The sequence below is a fragment of the Lotus japonicus genome, chromosome 4, assembly GCF_012489685.1.
Source record: "Lotus japonicus ecotype B-129 chromosome 4, LjGifu_v1.2".
Taxonomy (NCBI): domain Eukaryota; kingdom Viridiplantae; phylum Streptophyta; class Magnoliopsida; order Fabales; family Fabaceae; genus Lotus; species Lotus japonicus.
In genome coordinates, this window is record NC_080044.1 from 83,538,082 (window position 1) to 83,563,712 (window position 25,631).

A 25,631-nucleotide genomic window follows, 5' to 3' on the forward strand; every position below is an offset into this window, starting at 1 on the left:
GTTTTGTTTTAAATATTGGTCAATTTTATGCCTCTAATTTTTTTTTCATATTTATCCTCGTTTTTTATTTTTATATAAAAGGAATAGTGACTTTTTAAAAAATTGTTAACTTATAGAAATTACACATTAAGTAGATAATTAAAATAGAGATACAAGTTTATTGAATTTATAAGTTTTTTAAATAAGGATAATTTACGAAAGTCAATAATTTTTTACTCGTAAATAGAAATAGAGAGGGTATAAGCTTTCAAGAATGTGATTGCTCAGGCCTTCGACATTTTGAAGATAATCAGGCACAGTCAACAATGATGGTGAAACAATAAAATTTGCAAAAAGCTAGCAAGACCAATTATCGTGCGTGTAGGGGGAATCCACTACGTTGAGCCCATGAGACCAAATTGCATGCGCGCGAGCCCAAGCCCTTTGCTATGCTCTTTACCATCACAATGGGAAGCTAGATATATAAACATTTGAAAGTTTGATGAGCTAGGCAACGTGGGATTTGGAGCTTTTGAAATATCTCAAATTTTCCAACAGTGGAAACTCTTTAACGAATTAAACCATATTGATTTCTTGATGAGGGAAGTGGATTGTTTAAGGGTTAGTCACATTTATAGGGAGTATAATGATGTGGCACATGTTTATGCCAAATAGCTAGGAAAGTATAAATTTGAACAAGATTTTGCTAGGGCCTAGGGTTTAGTTCTACAATAGCGAGAGAACTTTTTAAATTTGCTACCATTTAATTTCAAAATCATTGGAAAGCCAATCAGCCGCTCAATTCATGCTACCAACTATTTGGCTGCAAAAGGTAGATATTCAGCAGCTAAGCACCTTTTGCTACGGATTTGCTACTAATTTGCTAGGAAATGTTTGGAAGCTAATCTTGGTTTCTTGTTGTATCGATAGAATTAGAACTTATGTAAATATAGCTTATGCGCGGCCTATAAGTTGTTTTAATTGAGTTTATTTTCATAAGTTGTTTAAATTGGCTTATGAATAAGAGCTTATGTTTACCCATAATCAATTTTTAGTTTATTTCAATAAACTTATCAAATTAACTTATAAATATATATAAACCGTTATTATATCATATACTAGTATTTTTACCCGTGCGACCGATGCACGGGGGTTATTCATTTTTGTTTATCGTGTATATTTTTTCTTTCTAAATTTGTGTTTTTTTAATGTTTGTAGAAAGAAAATTTATTATGAATTAAAAAAATATTAATCTAAGATATAAGCAAACATAAATTTTTCTTCTATTTCGAGTGATGAATGTATTTGTTTTTATTTTGTAGAAACACAATAATTTATGAATTTTGATTAAAAATGTACTCACCAACGTGTTGCATAAGAAGTCTTCGTCTATCTTTACCATCACTTAAATACTCTCAAGTTTTTTCTCAAACAAATTATGCCCCTAATAGCAAAAAGTTCTCTAAGATTGTTAGCAGTACTGCAATTAATGCAAAGTTTCTATTACTTCATCCGTTTATTCTTTATAATCTTCAAGTAAGCTCATCGTATAGCACACATCCTTAATGTGTCATTTGTAACTTCATATACTTTTCTCAAGTTTGAAAATGAATGAACATTTTTGTAAAATTTAGCAATAACCTCATATAATATTCACTTTTGTATAGCCTTTAATTTCACAAAATCTGTGGTTTTTTTTGCTACATCTATCAAAAGAAATTTTATGAATTAAAAGTATAAAAATAAATTTAGATAAATAAATCATAAATTTGAAAGTTTTTTTACCGTAAAAAACCATGAAAAGAAAAACTCTATTTGTAAACCATGAAAGATTAGGAAGACTCAATTATACATGGAAACTGTCTAATATAAAGTAAGATGGAATCAAGAGGAAATCATTACAGAAATGAAGGAGCAAGTTATAGCACATTTAGACATTTTAAGCTAAAATATCGGTATCTAACCTCTGGGTATATGTACCTGTAAAATGATTAAAAGTTCAAGCCTTTATTCAATGTAGATACGTTAACACAGATTATAGAATTAAAAACCTTTTAATTTAATACTTATATAGTTGCCTGAAAAAGGGATAATGAGAAGGTTATTTTCTACATTGATATAATATTAAATCCCTCATCTTTATCTTTTATGGATTCATATTACTATTAATTATCATTTAACTAATAATTCAATAAACCAAAACTGACTTAAAAAAAAAACCAAAACTAACTTTGTGTGCCCTATGGAATTTCCTATCTCATATGAACCAAATAATAATAAATAATTTTTATATATTTTGAGATAAATAGAAGAAGGATATAATATGACATTAATGGGAGGATTGAAACCGTCAAATAGAATTTCAAGGGGAAGAGATAGTGAGAAGGTCATTTTTGTATCGATATCATATTTAATATTAAAATATTCTCTCTAACTTATGTGCATTTATTATCCATTTGCATGACTCACTCAAATCCTACACAATCATGTACTTTGTAATTCCCTAATTGATATTAATTAATTCATAATAAGTAACCACTAAATTATATACTTAAAAACATTTAAATGACACAATTGGAGATGAAAGATTTTTTGCAGTTGAGCCAATTAATTTAGCATTAAGACTGGTAATATTGATCTGCAATTTAAGCAATATAGAATTGTAAATATTATCATAAAAACACGATGATATGAATTCCCTGATAGTAGCTAGCAGCATAAGCAAGCATTTCAACTCACACTTGAGTGATTAGGTACCACATCACTTTTTACCTCTCAACTTTCGTCCTCTCTTGGCTTTCTTATATAGGAAAGACCGATAAGTAGACATATAAGTGAATTAAAATAATATGCAACAATTAAATCAAACCCTTAATGTATAAGTGCAGAAAGAAACAAAATTGTAACTTTGTATAGAAAAGAATGGCAAATCAGCATATAAAATCACGCAAACATAGAATATGCCTATAAATTTCCAGGAAGCTCCTCTATTTGATCAACAAAGTTAGTATAATTGAACCACATCCAAATGCAAAAACCTAGATAAAAAATGAAGCTATAACAATGTCGATAGAAATTTATTATTGCAAAATATAAATCAAACACTGCAGAGGTCAAGTGGGAGGTGAAGTTTCATTTTGATATCTTCATTTTAACCTTTAACATTCATTCACCCATGTTTTGATCTATAAAATAAACCCAACCACAATGCACCATGCCATATAATAAGGGTCTAAAGATAAAATCACATAAAACTCATAATAGGGCAGTAAATTTTCCTTCACACACCAAATTAGAGTTTAATACACAATGCATAGATTACAGAACATGGCAGCAAGTATACTAATGAGAAAACATAATGCAATTACTCATGAAGGATCTAACAGAGGCAAAATAAAACATAGTAGGGGAAACAAAAAAAAACAAAGTAGAGACATACTTTTTAATAGATTCAGTCATCCTGCAAGTTGCTTTTGTATATGTCATCAGCTTTTCACATCATCATCATGATGCGTATACACCCCATTGAAAATTAAAAGTTATAAAAGAGGAATAAGTAAAACCAAAACTTGATTATGACAAAAGGTAAAGGAAAAAAAGGAAAGACATTAGTACTTAAATATATGAAATGAAACAAAGAAAATTATAAAACATTAAGGTGATACCTAAAGTTGAACATCATCAAGTAAACCACATCTTCCTTCGTTGAGAGTAGGGCATGCAAGCATGGTTAAATGCCAAGGGAAAAAAGAGTAATTCAGCAAGCAAGGAAGTTAAAAAAGGAAATACATAAACCAAGAACAAAAGAATGCAATTGATGGCAAAGATGACTTTGATGTGAGAAAGATTATTGAAATATGAAACTGAAAATAATCAAATGAGTAAAGCATAGGTGACTGAGTCATACCTTGATGTCGAAATCGGCGCATGTGGTGCATAGGGCTGGTAGAATGATGCTTCTCTATTGTGTGTGCTTTGATGTGAGGAAAACTTGTTTAAGAGATTTTATAGGGAGATAGTTGAAGCTGGAGAGGTGGGTGATAAGGTGGAGTTTGAGAAGGTGGAAGAGGAAGAAACTATGTGAATTAAATTTGTTGGAAGGTGGAAGATTTTTGAAGCTCAAAAGGTTGATGAAAAGTTGTAACTGCTGAATGTGGAAGAGGAAGAGAAAGAAGGGCAAAAACCAATAACATTGGAGATGCAATCAACGGCCCTGATCCAATCTAACAAAAATAAGTAGTATTTTTACACAAATGTCCATGCTTAATTTGACAGTTGTGTACAATGAATTACTAAATGACAAAGTAGCCCTCAAGGTAGTAAAAACTCTTCATTTATATCTATATACTTTATAAAACAAAATCACTAGGAGAGAGACTCTGCTGATGTGTCACTCCCACAAAAATTCTGCTCTAAGAATGACTCTCAATGCCTTCTCTCTTACGTGTCGGCTTCTCATGCATTTGAGCTTCATGGGCTCCACTTGCCTTCTTTTTACCCAATAAGCGTTCAAGTTCTCCACTACTCCCTTCCTTTCCTTCATGATTTTCAAAATTTGCATCTGTTCATTTTAATCCTTGACTGTTGCATTTACTACTCTCCCGTTTCCAAGTCTCCCTTCCTCGAGATTTTCTTCTCCATTCACGCTTCTCCCATTCCAACGACTGCCACCTCAATTGTGTCCAATCAATTTTCTTCCCCTCCACTTCCTTGGCTCCTAGACCTTTCTTTTTCTCAATGTTTTCTCATTTCCCTTGATATACTGTTCTCTCCCCTCATCTCCATATTCAGATTCTTTCTCTTCAGGAGAATGAAGAATTTGAAAGAAAAATTCTTTCCCACCCATCATCATCCTCTTCCCGTCCATCCGTTCTCTGTCTCTCTGTCGCGTTCGCACTCCCCCCACCAGCGTCGCCACGAGTTACGCATCCCGAAGATCTGTTTTCTTGATGCGGTTCCATATCTGGTGAGGGAATCAAGGTCGATGACTCAATTGGAGAGGTACCGGAAATCTTTCCTTACGCGGTCTCAATCTTTCTTCCACAAGCTTCTCAAGCCAGAAGCATTCCTTTGCCTAGCATCAATCCTCACGTCTTCCTTCTCCGACCTCCTCCCCCGATCTATACTTGGAGCTCATCTTCCTTGAAAACCCATCCCTTTGCGCCGGACCCTTCCATCCCCTCTCACAAAGGTACTAACTTTCGGTTTTCCCCTTGCTGAGTTGCAATTGGAGTAAGTTACATGTCTCTCCATCTTTATATGATGATTTTTTGATATATAATGTTAACGTTTTTTTTTGTTGTTGCTTAAGGATGCTTGAAGCTTGAATTAGATGAAAAACTGCAAAGGTTCTAACTTTTGGTTTTCTTATTGATCTGCAGCATATTCTTTGATCATGATGTCTTAACTTCTAGGGCACAGAGGCTGAGGCGGTTGAAAATCTTTAGCAGCTTGAGTTCAACTCAAATCCAAAGCATAACTCTGTCTTGGGAAGGCAATTATGGATGCTTCTTATGCTAACCCCTCTTTGGTATTTCTCTTATTATCATGTTCATGCAAGTTCTCTATTTTTTTTACTTTAAGGAGATGCAGTATTTGAGATGCTTTAGGTGCCTTTGTTGAATGTTAAATTCTTGACAGGCCTTAGTGATGCCATTTCCCCCATTTTAGTGTTTACTGTTTAGACCCTTAGTGAGAAAGTGTACTTTCATGTTCAGGTTGTGCTATCAACTGCAACTTTGACTTCAAATCTTATTGTACTTTGGAAAAACTTATGCTTTTGTAGAGACTGGCCTCAAATAAAGGACATATTTAAATGTCATCCTCTTGATTCATTTTCTTTTATTGTTTAATGACAGAATTTTTAGTTTTTGATTTCTTATCTCAAGCCACTTGCTAAACTTGACCAGGACATGTGGCTGAAGGATTTTGTGCTTGATTTGTATCCAGATACTAAAGGTTGTTCTCCAGCTCTGGTAAGATCAAGTATAGTAAAAAAATCTAAAATTTTCACTTTAATTCTGACAAAATGTTATTTACATAGGAGATTTTGATAAATTCCATTATCTGGTAAGATCAAGTTTCTGTTTTTTTTTCTTTCATAGAAAGTTCCTTTTTTATGCCCAATAATGATAATCACTCACAGTGTGATATGAAATGTGTTTTGTTCAGTGATTCCAGGATTTGGTTGTAGCCTCCTTATGTTAATTCTCTTCAATGGTCTAAGTAGTGCATGTTGTGCTTGGATGAGAAGATCGTGCCTAAGACTACTAACTACAAGCTTGATTTTAATGGATTTCTCTCCAAGGTTGTGTTATGTTTGTTGTCTTTCATTTAGTCATATCATAAACTTATTTAGCTTGAACTCTTTTCCAATTTTTGAAATTTGAGATTTTATTTTTGGTTCATTTTGTGTTGTGGCCAAAAGTTCAAGGTTAAATCCTCTAAATTAATTGACTAACAGTCTCTGATATGTAAAATTAGCAGGGAAGAAAAAGACGCAACAAGTGTCCTTAAATGTTCCTACAAGATGCAAAATTTGACTTGGATAGCAACCCTTGATTCTCAGGTTTGTCTTATTTAATTTTGTTTTACCTGTAATTTTGTGATCTTTGTGTTAAAAGAAACTATTATGTCTTTGGACAGGTGTTAGTAGTAGAGGTGCGACACAGGGACGATGAGAGGTTTTGGAAGCTTTGATCTCCACAGGTTCAAACACTAATCTCAGTTCTCAGAAGCAGCGGTATTCCTTTTGTTTCGTTCACATTTCTTTTGTTATTTATTTTGTGGTCATGTTGTGTTTGGTCATTGAAAAGAAGTCAGAACTTTTATTTCTGTTAATTTGGCTTTGCTGAAACTACATCATACCAATAACTATATTAGTTTAATTTTTCTCTTTTAGAATGTTAACCTGACATGCCTTATTACTTGATTGGTTTATATAGTTAGAGGAGATATATAATAAAAAAGGTTAAAGAAAGTATAAGGTTAATTAATTTATGCTCTTATGTTCTTGATACTACGCCTCTTAGACTGCAGTTTATATGTGGTACGTGTTTTTCTTCTAAATAATGCCAATTATGTAAACTGGAGTTTAGTTTCTCTTTGTTTTGCCATTATAGACTGCATTTTTGTTTCTTTTTTTCTGCTGTGTTTTAGTTTAAGATCTCTTTATACTGATTTGGCTGCGATTTTTGTGAGGATTTCCATGATAGTAGTGAGTTTATTCTTATTGGTTTTTTTCTTTTATATTCCTGGTGAATTGGTTATTGATACTTACATCAATCAACAGTTTTTGATGCATTCTAAGTCATGTGCATCAACCCAATAGGCAATAACCATGATTGTGCTGGCTGCTGCGAGAATTATATGCTATAGGGTTCTCCACTTAAATTGCAAATTGTCCTGTACCCTAAACTCCATTTTCATAATAACAATTTTTGATGTTGATAATTGGTTGCAGGGCTTCAGGATTGATAAATCATTATTGGAACGTGTTGTTGCTTCATTAATCACTCAATTTTTTTATTTCATTTTGCTGTGTACTCTGAACTGATTAATGTTCATGGTTAATGGGGTTATTGATTGATATAAAATCTGGATTGAGGAAAAATGATCTGAAATTTTGAGTTTGAATTTGAGATTGTTTTGGAGAGGATGAATTGACGATGTATTTATTACTCTCTTCAAATTGTAACTCATTTTTGTGAGTTTTGTTTTAAATATTGGTCAATTTTATGCCTCTAATTTTTTTTTCATATTTATCCTCGTTTTTTATTTTTATATAAAAGGAATAGTGACTTTTTAAAAAATTGTTAACTTATAGAAATTACACATTAAGTAGATAATTAAAATAGAGATACAAGTTTATTGAATTTATAAGTTTTTTAAATAAGGATAATTTACGAAAGTCAATAATTTTTTACTCGTAAATAGAAATAGAGAGGGTATAAGCTTTCAAGAATGTGATTGCTCAGGCCTTCGACATTTTGAAGATAATCAGGCACAGTCAACAATGATGGTGAAACAATAAAATTTGCAAAAAGCTAGCAAGACCAATTATCGTGCGTGTAGGGGGAATCCACTACGTTGAGCCCATGAGACCAAATTGCATGCGCGCGAGCCCAAGCCCTTTGCTATGCTCTTTACCATCACAATGGGAAGCTAGATATATAAACATTTGAAAGTTTGATGAGCTAGGCAACGTGGGATTTGGAGCTTTTGAAATATCTCAAATTTTCCAACAGTGGAAACTCTTTAACGAATTAAACCATATTGATTTCTTGATGAGGGAAGTGGATTGTTTAAGGGTTAGTCACATTTATAGGGAGTATAATGATGTGGCACATGTTTATGCCAAATAGCTAGGAAAGTATAAATTTGAACAAGATTTTGCTAGGGCCTAGGGTTTAGTTCTACAATAGCGAGAGAACTTTTTAAATTTGCTACCATTTAATTTCAAAATCATTGGAAAGCCAATCAGCCGCTCAATTCATGCTACCAACTATTTGGCTGCAAAAGGTAGATATTCAGCAGCTAAGCACCTTTTGCTACGGATTTGCTACTAATTTGCTAGGAAATGTTTGGAAGCTAATCTTGGTTTCTTGTTGTATCGATAGAATTAGAACTTATGTAAATATAGCTTATGCGCGGCCTATAAGTTGTTTTAATTGAGTTTATTTTCATAAGTTGTTTAAATTGGCTTATGAATAAGAGCTTATGTTTACCCATAATCAATTTTTAGTTTATTTCAATAAACTTATCAAATTAACTTATAAATATATATAAACCGTTATTATATCATATACTAGTATTTTTACCCGTGCGAGCGATGCACGGGGGTTATTCATTTTTGTTTATCGTGTATATTTTTTCTTTCTAAATTTGTGTTTTTTTAATGTTTGTAGAAAGAAAATTTATTATGAATTAAAAAAATATTAATCTAAGATATAAGCAAACATAAATTTTTATTCTATTTCGAGTGATGAATGTATTTGTTTTTATTTTGTAGAAACACAATAATTTATGAATTTTGATTAAAAATGTACTCACCAACGTGTTGCATAAGAAGTCTTCGTCTATCTTTACCATCACTTAGCAAAGATTGTGGTGTTATTTTGTTACTTTCATAGTTTAGCAAAGATTTTTCTACAAGTGCTTTTTTTGGGGTTTTTGTTTATAAAAGTGGTTTTGATGGATATCCTATCTACTTGAGAGGGATGTCCTCAATCTTAAGCAAACCTTAACAATTGATTTATGATGAGAAAGACAACAAAATCTTATGGTCCTGTTAGCTTATTTGGTTCATGATATCCTATCTGCAATGCTTACTATTCTTTATGCAACTTTCTTAGGGTCCTGTTAGCTTATTTGGTTCATGATGTCCTATCTGCAATGCTTACTATTCTTAATGAAACTATTTTTAAATCCCTAACCACCATTGGTGAAAAGAATTAAATTGTTTTGTGCTTTTAACTGTTATGTTCTCATCAATCCCTAATTTCATTTCAAGCATCTCATCTTATCTGTTTAACTTCCTTGCAAAATCGCAGTGATAGTCTTTCACTCTGTTTGTTCCATTACGAGCATATGTCTAATGTTGATGATTTGTTTGCAGGAAATTTATCGTATTTATTATGAGTATGTACACCGAAGAGAATGGGGCTGCCGCAAGAGGAGACCATCATGTTGCAGAGAACTTAACATGGTAAGTTCTTATACTACATGGTTTAATTTTTTTCCTAACCATTATCAAGGCAGCGCTGTCTTCAGCCCAGTTGGATAAGGCATGGATATGAACTAGATGTCTATCATATAAGTGAAGAAGACTTTTTATCTTTCCTCATGTCCCTTTTAAGTTATTTACTTTTTTTTCTACAAGATGGGTATCAAGAACATAACTTGAACAGTCATGACTTATTTGCATTTTTCTATCAAGGCATTTTGTAGTTTTTCCTATATGTGTTTTTAAAACGGATTCTTATTGGCTCTTTACCGGTTGGAAACTTAACCAGGATTTCCTGATGGGTCCCTGCGTCCAATACTAGAATGATGATTGTGCTGATTTGGTGTGCAGTTTTCCGTAGTTTACTGGAGCGTTAATGGGGCACTTCCTGCGAGGGACTGGCAAATATGGGATGGAGAATGAGGCATGTATAAGAAGAGAATGTTTGATGTGTTTCAAGTTATAGGTTTTAAGTTATTTTTTATGGTATTAATTAACATATTAACTTTTAATATTTTGTTTAAGTTTTAATCATTTTAGAAACAACAATTTGATTGTGAGGTTTCCATATTTGGATAGGTAAATAGAATGTATGATAGGAGTGTACAAATCATCTCCACTAACTTGAGTTATGAAGTTCAGTAAACCCTCAACCACTTTTGTGATTTTGTTTTCCATTCACATTGGAAGATTGTGTCTTGACATTGCAAGTTCGCAACTTTGATTCTTTTGGATGCTCTAATCTTCTTCCAAATCCAAACCTATTGATTTCACATAATTTTTCTTTTGAAAACATTCTAAGGATCTTTTGATTTTTGGGCAGCAAATATAATGTTAGAATCTGATTTACTGATTTTCTTTTAAAATTATATGATTTAAAAAAAAACGGAATTGTGGAAATATCTTTAGTACTATATTTAATAGATCCTAGAATGTTAAAAAGCTCTCACAGGGTGATATTTTACATGAAAATATAATGTTAAAATTAATAATATAAATAATTTATACTATTAATTAACATATATTTTCGCAATTTTATAAATAATTTTAGGAGTAGATACTCCCCCGTTTCTTATTATAAATCACTTTTTATGAAAAAAAATTATTTCTAAACATTAGTCCCTTTTTAGTATTTAGAAAGCATTAAAAATATTTTTTCCAATTTTACCCTCATATTTCATATGAAAGAGATAATGAACTTTTAGAATATTAACTTGGAGAGAAAAATTCATAGAAAATTAAATAAGGGTAATCTAGGACAATTAACCATTTCATTTACAAATTTATTACTAATAACTACTTTTCTTAATTTAAGAGACTTAGGTATTTGTGCTTATATATAGAAACAGAGAGAATATATGAAAACCTATAAATATTTGACAATGAAAATGTGTAGTATGAGAATTAGAAAACATAAAAAAAAATTAATAATATTTTATTTATTTACAATATAGTTTTATGGTACTTTTTTTGTTCTAATTTGTTTTTTTTTCAGACGAGTCATTAATGTGGTGGATGATTGTGTCATCATCATAATAATGGAAAATATTGGTAAAAAGCTCTTACGGTGATTAACGTTTTACATGAAAAAAAATAATTATTGTGAAACTAATAGAAAAATAAATATTATTATATTAATATAATTTTAATATATTTCTTACTCTTAGAGTAAATATTAATGTGATAACATGTCATAAGAGAATATTTCAAATTTAAAGGTAAAAGCTCCAACAAGAAGGAGTATTTTATATGAAAATATTTAAATGTTAAACTTATAGTTTTGTTTCATTTTGTTGGTCCGCAACATAATAGAGTCAAATATTTGTATTTTCATCTTGGTAAGCAATTTTTTTATTTGTATTTTCATCTTGGTAAGCAATTTTTTTTGTACCTCAATGTGAATAAATAAAGATTTTTACCAATTAAATCCTTTATTATTTGGAACTTAATATTTGTAAAATGGGGTGTATGAGTATAAAACACTATAATTAAATTTCACAATTTATATTTTTAAAATATCTTATTTCTTATTATAATTGTTTTCAGTATCTCAACTTTTTCATAATCAAAGTATTGATTAATATCTCAAATAAAATAACAAATTTCGCCGTGCAACGCACGGGTAAAAAACTCTAGTATAATATAAATAGATAGATAGATAGATAGATAGATAGATAGATAGATAGATAGATAGATATGCTTAATTAAACTGTTCACTAAAACTCACCCTTAATCTTATTTTAATATTTATGCATTGTCAAGATTATTATTCTCGTAGTGCTTTCGTCGTCGACACCAGAGAGATTTGGGTGATGGACGTTTTTCATACATGAGGCCTGGTATTTCATGTTACTTGAAATATCAAGAATGTGACGAAACTATAACCACTTATTAATTACAAATAGTTTTGTTTCAATAAACTCTTGAAGAATTGCTGATGCATTATTTGGCATGACGCTGCCACTTAGATTTACAATTAGGTGTTTCGCAACTTGTTCCAATGTTCAACTCTATCTTCATGTTCCCTTGGCTCTAATTAGATAAGATATCATAGGTGTAGCTTTATCTTTTTTTTTCCTTCTTGTTTCTCTTCCATCTCATTCACACTTCATTTTATTTCCACACATTTCTTTTAGTATTTTTTTTTTCTATTCCTATCACACCATTTACTATATCTCTAACTTCTCATTCATTTATTCCTTATCTCACCACTTTGAGATGAATTTAATTATGTGAATGAAACACTATTCTTATAAGTATCATATGCGATGACGGCCAGGAATTAAGGCGTGAGGGGCACGCAGGAAGGAATGGAGTGGGGCCTAGTGTTTTACTTGAGCTCCAAGGAGTGGACACGCAGGAAGGAATGGAGTGGGGCCTAGTGTTTTACTTGAGCTCCAAGGAGTGGACTAAGGGTCCTCTTTCTTTGTTTTGGTATAAATAAATAAACCTTCGCTTCTCTTCTCCTATCTCACCTCAGTCAGTCCTCAATCTCATCCTTCTTAATTTCATTCTTCAAAGGATCGATCACACCCACTCTCACTGCAACCAATCAGGTTTTGAGTTTGACAGACTTGATTTCTTATTTCTTTATTTATTTGTTCAACTAATTTTATTTAATTTTCCTTCACTCCGATAACCTACATCTGTTATATGATTAACAATCAATAATTAATATAGACATACATGGTTTTTGAAAGTAATTGATCTTACTCAATTTGCTTTATGAATATTTACCTTTCCCATCTATATGTATATTAGGACGAAGCTAGCAATGATTTCTTTAAATTAAACTTTTTTAATTTTGTATAGTTGGAGGGCGGATGAGTTTGCAGAGGAGGGATGATAGGTACAGGAGGGTGCAACGAGTTCGTAATCCAGCATCCACCAAAAACAACCACTGCCAAACACAATTACATGAAAATGGTGATGTTGGTTGCTCAAATCCACCTAGAAGTCGTTGTGAAGAGGAGGAGAATTTACCTCACCTGCTTCAAGAGATTCAGGACAAGCTCACCAAAGACGATGTGGAATGCATGATTTGCTATGACAAGGTTTGCAGGTCTGCTCCAGTCTGGTCATGCTCCAGTTGCTACTCCATATTTCACCTACATTGTGTAAAGAAGTGGGCTCGAGCACCTTCTTCCATTGATTTGTCCGTAGAGATAAAGATTAACTGGCGCTGCCCTGGTTGCCAGTCCGTGCAACTCACATCATCCAAGGAGATCAGCTATGTTTGCTTCTGTGGAAAGATACCAGACCCACCATGTGACTTTTATCTCACACCGCATTCATGTGGAGAACCATGTGGGAAGCCTCTTAGTGATCTTAAGTTCAAGAATAAGGAGGAGGAGGATCATCTTTGCCCTCATCTTTGCGTCTTGCAATGCCACCCCGGTCCATGCCCTCCTTGCAAGGCATTTGCTTCACCATGTTTGTGTCCTTGCGGGAAGCAAACCATCACCACTCGTTGCTCTGACCGCCCCACCTGTGGCCACCGTTGCAATAAGCTTCTTCAATGCGCCCGTCATTGTTGTCAGCAAATTTGCCATTTGGGTCCTTGTGGCCCCTGCCGTTTTCCAATCAACGCCTCTTGCTTTTGCAACAAAAAGATGGAGGTTATTCTTTGCGGGGACTTGACAGTGAAAGGTGAATTTGAAGCACAAGGTGGAGCTTTTTCTTGCAGTTCCACGTGTGGAAAGAAACTTGCTTGTGGCAATCATGCCTGTACTGAGACTTGTCACCCAGGAAGTTGTGCAGAGTGTATCTCGTCAATAACTCATGTTAAAACATGTTGTTGTGGGAAAGCTAAATTGGAGGAGCAACGACATAGTTGTTTAGACCAAATTCCCACGTGTTCACAAGCATGTGGCAAGTCCTTGCCTTGCGGGATGCATCAATGTAAACAGGCTTGTCATGCATGGGATTGTGCTCCTTGTTTGGTTCTAGTCTCCCAAAGGTGTCGATGTGGCTCAATTTCCCGAGCCGTGGAGTGTTGTAAGACAACATCAGAGAATGAGAAATTCACTTGTGAAAAGCCTTGTGGGCAGAAAAAGAGTTGTGGAAGACACCGATGCAATGAACAATGTTGTCTTCTTTCCAATCCAAATGCAAATTGGGATCCACACCTCTGTTCTGTGCCATGTGGAAAGAAGCTAAGATGCGGCCAGCATGTATGTGAATCCTTATGTCACCGCGGCTATTGTCCACCTTGTGTTGAAACTATATTCACTGATCTGACATGTGCATGTGGAAAGACTTCAATCCCTCCTCCGTTGCCTTGCGGAACAACGCTTCCTTCATGCCAGCTTCCATGCTCTGTTCCTCAGCCTTGCCACCATCCAACCTCCCATAACTGCCATTGTGGAGATTGTCCTCCTTGCACAGTGCTAGTAGCAAAAGAATGTGTTGGTGGGCACGTAGTTGTCAGGAACATGCCTTGTGGTTCAAAAGATATTAGGTGCAATGAGCTCTGTGGGAAGACCAGAAAGTGTGGTTTACATGCTTGTGGCAGAGCATGCCACCCTCCACCTTGTGATGATCACTCTACCGTGGAAGGTGTCCATGGTTCTTGTGGGCAAACATGTGGTGCCCCTAGGAAGGACTGTCGGCACATGTGTATAGCTCCATGTCACCCTTCATCTCCATGTCCAGATATCATATGCCAATTTCAGGTCACAATTGCTTGTTCTTGTGGCCGAATAACAGCAAATGTTCCTTGTGACGCGGGTGGTAGTCGTAGTCGTGCCTTACATGAAGCTTCAATTATTCAAAAATTGCTACTTCAACCATTGGATGACAATGACAAAAAAAGTCCACTGGGACAAAGAAAACTTATGTGCAATGATGAGTGTTCTAAGTGGGAGCGTAAAAGAGTTCTTGCACGTGCTTTTGAGATTACCTCACAAAAGTTGGATTCTCTCCAGTTCGGTGAAAATTATGAATCGCTGGCTTATTTGTTGAGACGTGATTCAAAATGGGTTTTATCAATTGAGGAGAGATGCAAGTTTTTAGTACTTGGAAAGAGTAGAGGAACTACAACACGAGGTTTAAAAGCCCACATTTTCTGCCCCATGCTAAAGGATAAGAGAGATGTAGTGAAGTTGATTGCTGAAAGATGGAAGCTTTCAGTGAGTACATGTGGTTGGGAGGCAAAGAGTTTCATCGTGGTTCATGTTACCAAAAAATCAAGACCTCCAACACGAGTGCTAGGGGTAAAAGGTGTCTATGCGTCTCTTGACTCTCTTCCTCCAGCATTTGATCATTTGGTAGACATGGACCCTCGACTTGTTGTCTCTTTTCTAGAGTTACCGAGGGATGCAGATATTAGTGCACTGGTGTTGAGATTTGGTGGTGAGTGTGAACTTGTTTGGTTAAATAACAAGAATGCATTGGCTGTTTTTAATGATCATGCCCGAGCGGCAACTGCAATTAGGAGGTTGGATCATGGAACTGTATTCCAAGGTGCTGTTGTGATTGTTGGAAAATCTTCAGTTGTTAAGAATGCATGGGGAGGATCTGGTGGTGCAATGAATGGAGGAGAAACAAAGGGTAATTCATGGAAAAATGTTGTTGGTTGGGGTGAAGATGAGGATTTGGTTACTAATATCCAACCAACTATGTGGAAGAAATTAGAAGCCCCAATATCTGCTTCATTGAATCCTTGGAGTGTCTTAGATCAAGTATCGTCTTCAAGTTCATGAGTTGAAGCTGAAGTTTCTAGGAAACACACTGAAAGTAATGTCATCACTCATGATGGTGGTTCGTATCTGGAAGTGTTGCATGGTGGAAACTTTGACGCATAGGAAGTTTATGATGTTATAGATGATTGGGAGAAAACTTTTGATTGTGAATAATTGGTGCATTCCCATGTTTTGGAAACTTTGAGTTTTGATTGATTCACACCTACCTTTTTTATCTATCTTATTTTAAAATAACATTTTTTTAATATTACTAGTTTCTTTTCCTACCACATCACACATTATACATTTGATCTCTCTCTTCTCTTCTTATATCTCTTTAGATGTGGACAACCCATCCTTTCCCATGATTGTCCACAATAATTGATTTTTTCAAAGAAAATTAATTAATCAATGGTTTAAATATGTTATAGTCCCTTGCAATATAAGGTCTTATCTAAATTTGTCATTTCTATAGGTTTTGGTCCTAATTTTTAATTAATCAATGATTTTGCATCGAGTCAGCACTCACACGGTGGATCTAGGCATCTAGCTAAGAGAGTTTAAGTAGACTTTTAGTATCAGTTTTGTACCTCCAAAATTTCTTTCACGTCATCCTATTTCCTCAACTTACATGAAACCATTCTCCCTCTCCACCACACCAGCCACCCCTAACATCCTCTTTCTCACCTCATTCCACCCTTGATTTTAGCCACCAACAACCGCGCTTGATCACCGCAAAACCTTTCATCCCACCTCGACGACCACCACATCCCCAACCTGTATTTCTCTCTCCACCCCCTTTCTCATCCCTTCCTCAATTGGGAAAAAAATTTAATGGGCCATGTAAGCATTATAACTTCGTTGTCCTAATTTCAAATATTTTTTATTCTTTCATGTTGCATCAGAAGAAGTCATGGTGGTTGCCTCTTAAAAGAGATAAATGTAAGTGTTAGATGAGATAAAAAATAAAAAAAGTTGTCAGAAAAATAAAATTAAAATAATTACCAAGGTATTGAGTAATCTTAGCAATTGTCCAATTGATTAGCTCTTGTTTATTAGGACCCTACATATGCTTGTAAGGGGTTTTCAATTTTTATCTCCGTGATGGTTTTGTTGCCATCCACCCCTCTTCCCAAGGCATCCGATAACCTTACACCCAATCTTGTAAGAAATGATTTAAAGATGAGTTTATGTTTATCAAAAGTTGCTCAGGTATAACCCCCTCCCTCTCTTCTGGAAGATAGGAGATGATACTAATACATTTCATGTTGGGTAGATGAACATTCTAAATTTGTGATCGAAGAATAAGTCATGGAGCATATATGGACACCACAAACACTACAACATTTTTTACTTTTAACAACACTGAATTATGAAAATTTGTTGCCTAAAAATGCATCAAGAAACACTTTGTGTATGTTGCTATAAAGAATTCGTTAGGCAACACATTTTTCACAATAGTAAATAAAGTGTTATATGTTCCATATATAATAAGAATCAATTATTATGTGAATATTGTTGTAGGTCTTGTTCATACAATACGTTTCATTTTCTAACAATGTTACCAAAAGAGTACGAGAAAATATTATCAAAAATAATAAGTAACGTTGGAACATGAAACCGTGGAAAACTGTTTCATAATGTTTAGGATAATTTTCCGTAATTATGGCTATGCTTTTGAACTCTTGCGAAACCAAAACAAATGTTATAGTGAGAGAATCTATTTAGTTTCAGTGTTTTTTTATGTCTTAACGTCTTATACACACATTCTCATTCTCACACATACAAAAAAATATAGTTATCTTTTAAAAATAACTTTTTTTACAAATTCAAACTTCACTTCTCATCTGCAAGTATCACTAATCTTTTTTTGTCTTGACCAAGGTATCCCTACAGCTGACAGTCGTGAGACTAATTCCTCGCCCGCGGTCAGTGCACTAAGTGGTAGGGACTGACCAATGAGTTTTCTCTATTCGCGAGAGTTGAGATTCGAACCTCAACTACTTGCTTAAAGGATGAAGTGTTGAACCACTACATAACCCACTTGGTTCAAATATCACTAATATAACGGGTTGGTATCGTAAAAAGAAAAAACTAACACGTTGGTGTTATTTATAACAATAAATTAATAATTATACTCAATTTTATTTGAAACAAAATTAATAATTATAGTACGGGTTGTCTAAATGACCCATGATAAAGTTTGGGTTAAATAACCCATTATCCAATCACATTTGAGATAAATGAGTTGAAAATAAATTAATAAATAAAATATAGAAATTCCAACTCACTTATCTCCAATGTGATTGGATGATGGGTTATTTAACCCAAACTTTATCATGGGTCATTTAGACAACCCCATTATAGTACATGTTACTTCTGTTTCAGTTTCTCTACGGGGTTCAATATCTTTGGGCGTAGCCAACACATTTCATTAATTGTTTCCATTTCCTGTCCATAGAATCACAGTCAGAAATAGAAATCAGGAAATAAAAAAGCGGAAATTATTAAGAAACCATGTGATATGATTTGTCAATCATTTAATTAATAATTGAGAAAAAATGACAGTAACTATAGAAGATGCTCCAATCCAAAGTACTCTGATTTTGGCAATTGCGTGCATGTGCGCTTGTTCTTGTTTCATCCACTATCCTATGATTTCTATCCTTGACGGAAATCCATGTGATTCGATGTAAATTTTGTCCATCTCCCCCTTTATTAAGTTTTCCTAAAATATTTTGTTTGATTAAAGACAAGTCTATTTTTTTTTTCAAATAATCCAACAATGTTTTCAAGGACAAGTCTAAATTTATTTTTTTGAAGCAAACAAAAAAGTTAATTTTTTTCTAAGCAAGTTTGATATTTTCAATTAAACAGTAGCATAATTTTTTAAAAAACATAAGTAAAAGCTTATTCTTAGAAAAGAAGTTTTGCATATCATTTGAACTTTTCTTCTTCTTCTAGATCTTAACAAAATTATGGTCTGCACCATTTATATATTAAATTTGAGTACTCAATTTCAAATCTCAATTGTTTTCTCACTGAGCCATGAGCCACAAACTTCCATTTAAAAAATATCATATTAATATTATTTTTACATAAATATTCACAAAAATAATTTGCTAGTTTCTATAATTTTGAATACATTAAATTAAGTTTATTCAAGAAATCCAAATAATTAGTATTTATTATATTTTCAAACATTAAAAAAGTTACATTTTCAAAAATGTATTCAATTGAATATTTTCTTTCCATAATTAATATTAAATAAATTGAGATATTTATAAATGATCATTAAATTAAATATTTAAACAGTAGTATTCTTTGAAATAAAATTTCAAATTATTATAATATTTTACATTCAATAAAATCTTTTGCTAAAAAAATAAAATACTCGTACAATATTGCACGAGATACTTACTACTAGTTAAGGAATATTTAATGTTGATTGTTCTTCAAAAGGCAAGCTAAGCGCAAGTGGCATAGGCAAAGGTTCTTACTTCTTAGGAATCAAAACTGGAAGGTGGCTGGCTTTTTTTTAGGCCAATGGGAATTAAATGAGCTTATGAGGCTAGGGTGTTGGCTATTAGGCATGCTCTATTATTTTGTTAGCAGTTTAATTTCTATAATGTCGTTATTGAGAGCGACTCAATTTTAACTTTGCATGGGTGAAAAGGGCGGATCAGCGACCATGAAAGCTAATTAATAATTAAGCTTAACCTCATAAGTTACTTGATGTCAGTTGTGGGTTGTTAGAGCATCTCTAATGTTAGTTCTTATTTTTTAGTTTTTAGTACTATTCATGTGAGCTCGTATTGCCACATGTGCTTAAACAACTCTCAAGCAATTTTGCTTCAACCATGAGTTCTTACCACTATTTATTTGGTCCCACCAACCACATTATTTATCATTTTTATTTTCATAAAGTAAAAAACAAAACTCATAAAGTAATAAAGTAATTTGGATGAGAGAGAAATAATTAATATTTTAAGCTAAGAACTCAAAAAGTAAAACTCTTATATAAGAACTGAGTTCTTATTTTTAAGAACTAAGAGCTCCATGTCAGCACCTCCAATGGTAAAGTTCGTAGTTCTTAGTTCTTAACTCAAAAATAAGAACTAAGAACCTTGTATTGGAGATGCTCTTATGAGGTTAAGCATGTTTATTGGTAGGCTAATTGATGCTCTTATGCGTATCTGTGATGTTTGGGACAATGGAGTGTGGTGGTTTGAGCGGTTGTGGACTGTTATTCCAGAGCCTATTATTGATTGTATCAAGGGTTTTCCGGTGAGAATAAACTCTCACGTTGTAGATGGGACTCGTTGGAAGGGCCATGTTTCTGGTATCTACTCCACTGCATCTGGTTATGATTGGATGATTCAGCAGCGAGTTTTTCAAGACCCTGGTGATGTGGCAACTGTGGTATCTTGGGGATGGATCTGGCGGCTGAAGGTTCCTTTGAAGTGCATTGTTTTTGTGTGGCTAGCGTATCAAGAGGCGCTTCCTACGAATGCTTGTCGATTCCGTCGAGGGATGGCGCTTAATGCTACTTGTGTAATGTGTAATGCTGGGGAGGAGAACGTGCTTCACTGCCTTAGAGATTGCCAGCAAGCTCGTCGTGTTTGGCGTCATATGGGATTTGACACTGCAGGAAGCTCTTTTGCGTTTGCGGACTCGAAAGCTTGGCTTCGTGAGGTACTGAAGGAGAATTCTCCTTTGGTTATGTCGACGTTATGGTGGGTGTGGTGGCTGCGTAATGTCTGGTGCATGGAGGGTAAGTTGATTCCTTGGCAGGTGTTGAGAGGTGATATTTTAGCTATGTTTGATGATATAGCTCGTTGTTATGCAGTCGATGTTGATGCGCCTATGCATACTCCTCGGTTAGTTAGATGGACGGTGGGTCTGGCTGATTGTGTTGTGCTAAATGTAGATGGTAGCGTTCATGGGACTCCTCAGTGTGGTGGCTTTGGGGGGGTGCTTCAGAACTATACACGGGAATTGGCTTAGGGGGTTCTTTGGCTACCTGGATGAGTGTTGCATTCTGCATTTGGAGCTTCTTGGCATGTTCCATGGTTTATCTCTTGCTTGGGAGCAGGGGTATCGAATTGTGGAGTGTCAATCTGACTCTCAAGACGCAGTGACTCTCGTCAAGTCCACGCCGTCTTCGTGTCATCGTTATGCCGCTTTAGTGTGGGATATTAAAGATCTCCTGAGCAGGGACTGGATTGTGGAGCTTCGTCATACTTTACGTGAGGGGAATGCTTGTGCGGATTTGTTGGCTAAGCATGGGGCGGATCAGAATGATGACTTAGTTATAAATGAGAACCCAATTGCGGGGTTAGGAGTGCTTTTGTTGGCTGATGCGTGTGGTGTCTCCTTTGTGAGACCGTAGTTTTTGTTTTCTTTAAGGCAATGTACCAAAAAAAAACTTGTGATCGAGTCGATCCTCTTTGGGTACTCCTTTAACTTAATGTAAATATTTTTTTTTTTGAGGGAGATTACTTTTAATTCTCATCAAATAAAGTTGCGTTTTAAAAAATATATATGTGGCATTTTTTTCGTTATATCTGAAAGCTAAATTATACTCTCCAGGAATTGATTCCTAGACCTCTCCCGCCCCAACTCATATGTCTCATAGGTCTTATCATGCATTTAAGCTATCATTCGAGGACATGTGACATTAAATATTTGTACGTACTTATTTTATTTTTTTTTGGAAAATAAGTACATGTAAGTTGTAACTACTTTCAAAACTTATTTGCATAAAAGATTATTTGCATTTAATATATTGCATTAAACTTATTTTGTATTGTTTTTTTATAGGAAAATGTATGCTAGTTGTTCGTAAATTAATACAAATCATTTCTCCTCATGATTCAAACCCTGACCCTTTATTTTGTACTAGTATTTTTTACCCGTGCGATGCACGGGGGATATTCATTTTTTTATGGCGTAAAATTTTAAAATATGTGTTATTATTGTTATATGTATTAAAAGATAATGGACAATGATATTAATATCACCCACACCTATCATTATCCTCCCCCATGTGTATCACACTTTAAAGTGTGTTACATTTTCTACCGTTACACATTAGGGTGGTTGGTATTAATAAGAGTGTGTGTAGTACTTTTAACAATGACCAAAGATAATTTACAGATTAATAAAGGATATAGTTTAATTTTAGATGTAAGAACATATTAATTTGTAAATACTTTTTCATGATAAATGTGTTGGTTTTTGTCTTGCAGAAAAGAAACTATTATATATATATATATTTATTTATATGTGTTTTTATCTTATTTATGTTAATCAATAAACATATAAAATAAAATCTAAGAAATAAAAGGGAGTAAAAAAAGAGAGAAAAAATGAAAATATATAAGAGTTTTAAGCTAGGCAAATTTGATGTGAATTTAGATAATTTTCATATAGATTTTTATTTTTTGTTTCATGTAGAATGAAAGTAACCTTCCCCTAAGAGAGATAAACTCATAATGATATGAATGTTCTCGACTCGAATCCTTCAAAGAAAGACGTCTTACCCAAAAAGAAAGTAATTTTCATTTTTCTCTGTGGAGGTAACAGTAGTTTTCATATAGAGTAATTGTTTATTGAGCACAAAAACATTAAAAAATGGAAAATATAAATAGGTTCTGACTCGGGAAGTTTTAATTCAATTCCTAGTATTGTGATCCGTGAAATACATGGAGATATTCATTTTTGTTTATAATGTGTATTTTTTCATATTCTTAGTTATTTTTATAGATTTACTAAAAGAAGAATCATGAATTAAAAGAATACAATTCATTTTAAATATAAAAATTGTTGAATCTGCTTCACATTGGTGCTGTCATGCCTGAAGCCGATGAGTTTAGTGGATGTTCTTGGAAGTTTATGCATCTTGGAGTTCTGGCGGATTTGTTTTGCGTTTTTTTAAGGCAGGAAAAGGTTTTTACTTAGATATCCAAATAACTTTACTATGGAGTATGTATATGAATCTCACATAGAAAAGAAGAACTTACCTAGAACAAATTGGCGCCCTTGACTGACTAAATCCCAAAATAATTTGTGCACTTGGTATTTTCATCATTGCACCTTGAATTAATCTCAGTTGCAAGGTCTTCAGAACTTACACTTAAGCTACTTAACGCTCAATTCCTAATATGCTTCCACCAAACATGGTTCCTTTCAACTGTGTACCCAACCTCGAACTCCATCATCAACATCGCAAGTTTTTGGTCTTACACGGATGAACTATCACAACTAAAATTTCTTCGTTATTTTCTTGGCTTAAGTACACCACCATCTGGTCTGCGTATAAGCCTCAAAGTGTACACACCAGTTGATTGCCTCTGCAATTTTTATTCTTATTTTAACAAAATAAACCTAATGATTTAGGGGAGTCTAAAAAATTTAATATAATCAATCAATGTATGAAAAAGACTCACGCCGAATCGTGTAGCGCAACATTTATATGCATATTTGTCTTCCCATCCTTTTCACTTTCTATTAATCCACCTTTTTTCAACCAAATGCCCATTAACATCTAACATAAGAAAAGATAAAGATTAATAATAAACTACAATGTGGAGCATGCAATTGCTGTTGTATGAGAAGTAACCTAGCAAGTATTAGTCATTAGCAAAACCCGTTTTGCTAGATTTTTTTAACCGTTTGGTTAGGTTTTGGTTAGGTCTGCAGAATCCTAGAGGGTATTTTTGGCTGGTTTTGCTTTTTGGATCCCCTTTGAGGAGGGTGAATATCATGTATATCTCCTCATCTTTATTTCAATACATTTTCACTTTTAAAAAAAGTATTAGTCATTAGCGGTTGTCTGAATTTTAGGAAGTGGTAATTATCATATTTTGCTCCATAAATTGTGTCACTTGTAGTCTCTTTAACTTTAGAGATGTCCATTAAAGTAATCTTGTATTTATACTTTGTGACTCTACATTTTTTAGCAGATGTTTGAACCATAAAATTCTGAATCATATAAATTTGTCCTTCACACAATGTGTCACTAAACTGTGCTATTTGAATCCGGCCAAAGGTTTCATGGATCTTCGGGTGCTGTTTTATTTTCAAAATGAAAATTTCCAATTATAAAAATTCATGGTTTTGTATGGTAAAAATAAATAGTTTGAATTAGGTACCATGAGAATGGGAAAAACTATTAAAACAGAATACATGTTCATGGATTAAGAGCAACTTAATACTATTAACAACTTGAGGTTTTTTGAAATCTCTTATTTCCCACACATGGAGCACACAAACTCTGAAATATCGGATACCTCATACAAAGTTTGGGCCATCAAAAAGAAAATATTTTGTTAGGTGTTTCAATTTTACATGATGAAATCAAGTTGAAAATCATCATGAAAAAAAAAACATGTTAGAACACATATAAACATTATAGGCTAGTACATCAATAGTTACCCCTTGAATATATATACCTGAGAAAAGGGCTTGAACCTTGAGCCTTTGAAAAAACAAAAACAAATACATAAACAAAGATTATGTGAATAGCACATGTTGAATGAGTATTGACACTTATTTATATACTTTTAGAGAGAAGGGTTATCGTATTATTTTGGTTAGATGTTATTTAATATTAAGTTTGTCTTTTTGAATTTCATAACTCATAAGAAATAAATAATAATAAATTTATTTAAAATATTTTTGAAGTTAATAGTAGAACTCTATAGAATGACATTGATGAAGGAAGTTCAAGAGGAAGAGATATGAGAATTTTTTTTATTGAATGACCTTTAACTTTTAAAGTTTAGTATTACTATTAATTATCAGTTGATTAGAGCTTAAACAAATCTAAACTAATAAAATGTATCTTATGGAATGCCCTATATTTTTTAGTGATATCATATTTAATATTAATTTTGTCTTAAGAAATTTCATAACCAATATGAATTAAATAGTAATAAATGTTTTTAAAATAATATTGAGATTAATAGTAGAAAGTTATAGACTAACATTGATAGAGGAAGTTCAAGGGGAAATGGATAGGGATGTTTTTTTTTTCTTTTTCTATCATATGTTTGGGATATTTATTTTTATAATTATGTATATTTTTATTTAATATTAAATTTGTCTTTTTAAATTTCATAACTCATAAACAATAATAAATTTACTTAAAATAATTGTGAAGGTAATAGTAGAAGTCCATAGAATGACATTGATGAAGGAAGTTCAAGAGGAAGGAGTATATGAGTGTTTTTATTTATTGAATGACCTTTAACTTTTGAGGTTTATTATTAATATTAATTATTAGTTGATTAATGTTTCAACAAATATAAACTAATAATATGTGTCTCATAGAATTCCTACTCTCAAGCGGTTAAAACTATAAAGACGAAGAAATGAATTGAACTTGAAACCGAAAGTTAGTATTTAAATAACATTTAATATACTTATATTATGGTTGAGTTATAACATAAAAAATTAAGATTCAAATAATTTAACTTGAATGTCATTGGTCCTTCAATTTCAGTCAAAAAATTAAGGATTTCATTTCAATAGGGAAATGAACAAAAACAATGAAGTACACTCAACCAATATAGTTGATATTTATAAAAAAAAAAACCAATAGAGTTGATAGATAAAAGAAATAAGAAGGCAGACCAAAACCAAAAATTGAAAAAATAATGTAAAATTAGTGCATTTGTAGTGTAAGTGACACCTAAAAATGACAAAATAAATTAAACCTAATGTATTCGAAGAGAAGAAGG

General features: G+C 33.1%; 1 protein-coding gene and 1 pseudogene across 1 annotated transcript; both read left to right on the plus strand.

Moving 5' to 3' along the window:
- Nucleotides 1-12,628: 12,628 nt before the first annotated feature.
- On the plus strand, nucleotides 12,629-16,175 carry LOC130711074 (NF-X1-type zinc finger protein NFXL1-like). The gene is made up of 2 exons (XM_057560531.1): nucleotides 12,629-12,759; nucleotides 13,016-16,175. Exon 2 carries the CDS (start codon nucleotides 13,027-13,029, stop codon nucleotides 15,904-15,906), a length of 2,880 nt encoding a protein of 959 aa, XP_057416514.1. The 5' UTR covers nucleotides 12,629-12,759; nucleotides 13,016-13,026; the 3' UTR covers nucleotides 15,907-16,175.
- Nucleotides 16,176-20,383: 4,208 nt separating this feature from the next.
- LOC130710555 (uncharacterized) lies at nucleotides 20,384-21,277 on the plus strand (annotated as a pseudogene).
- Nucleotides 21,278-25,631: the final 4,354 nt, after the last annotated feature.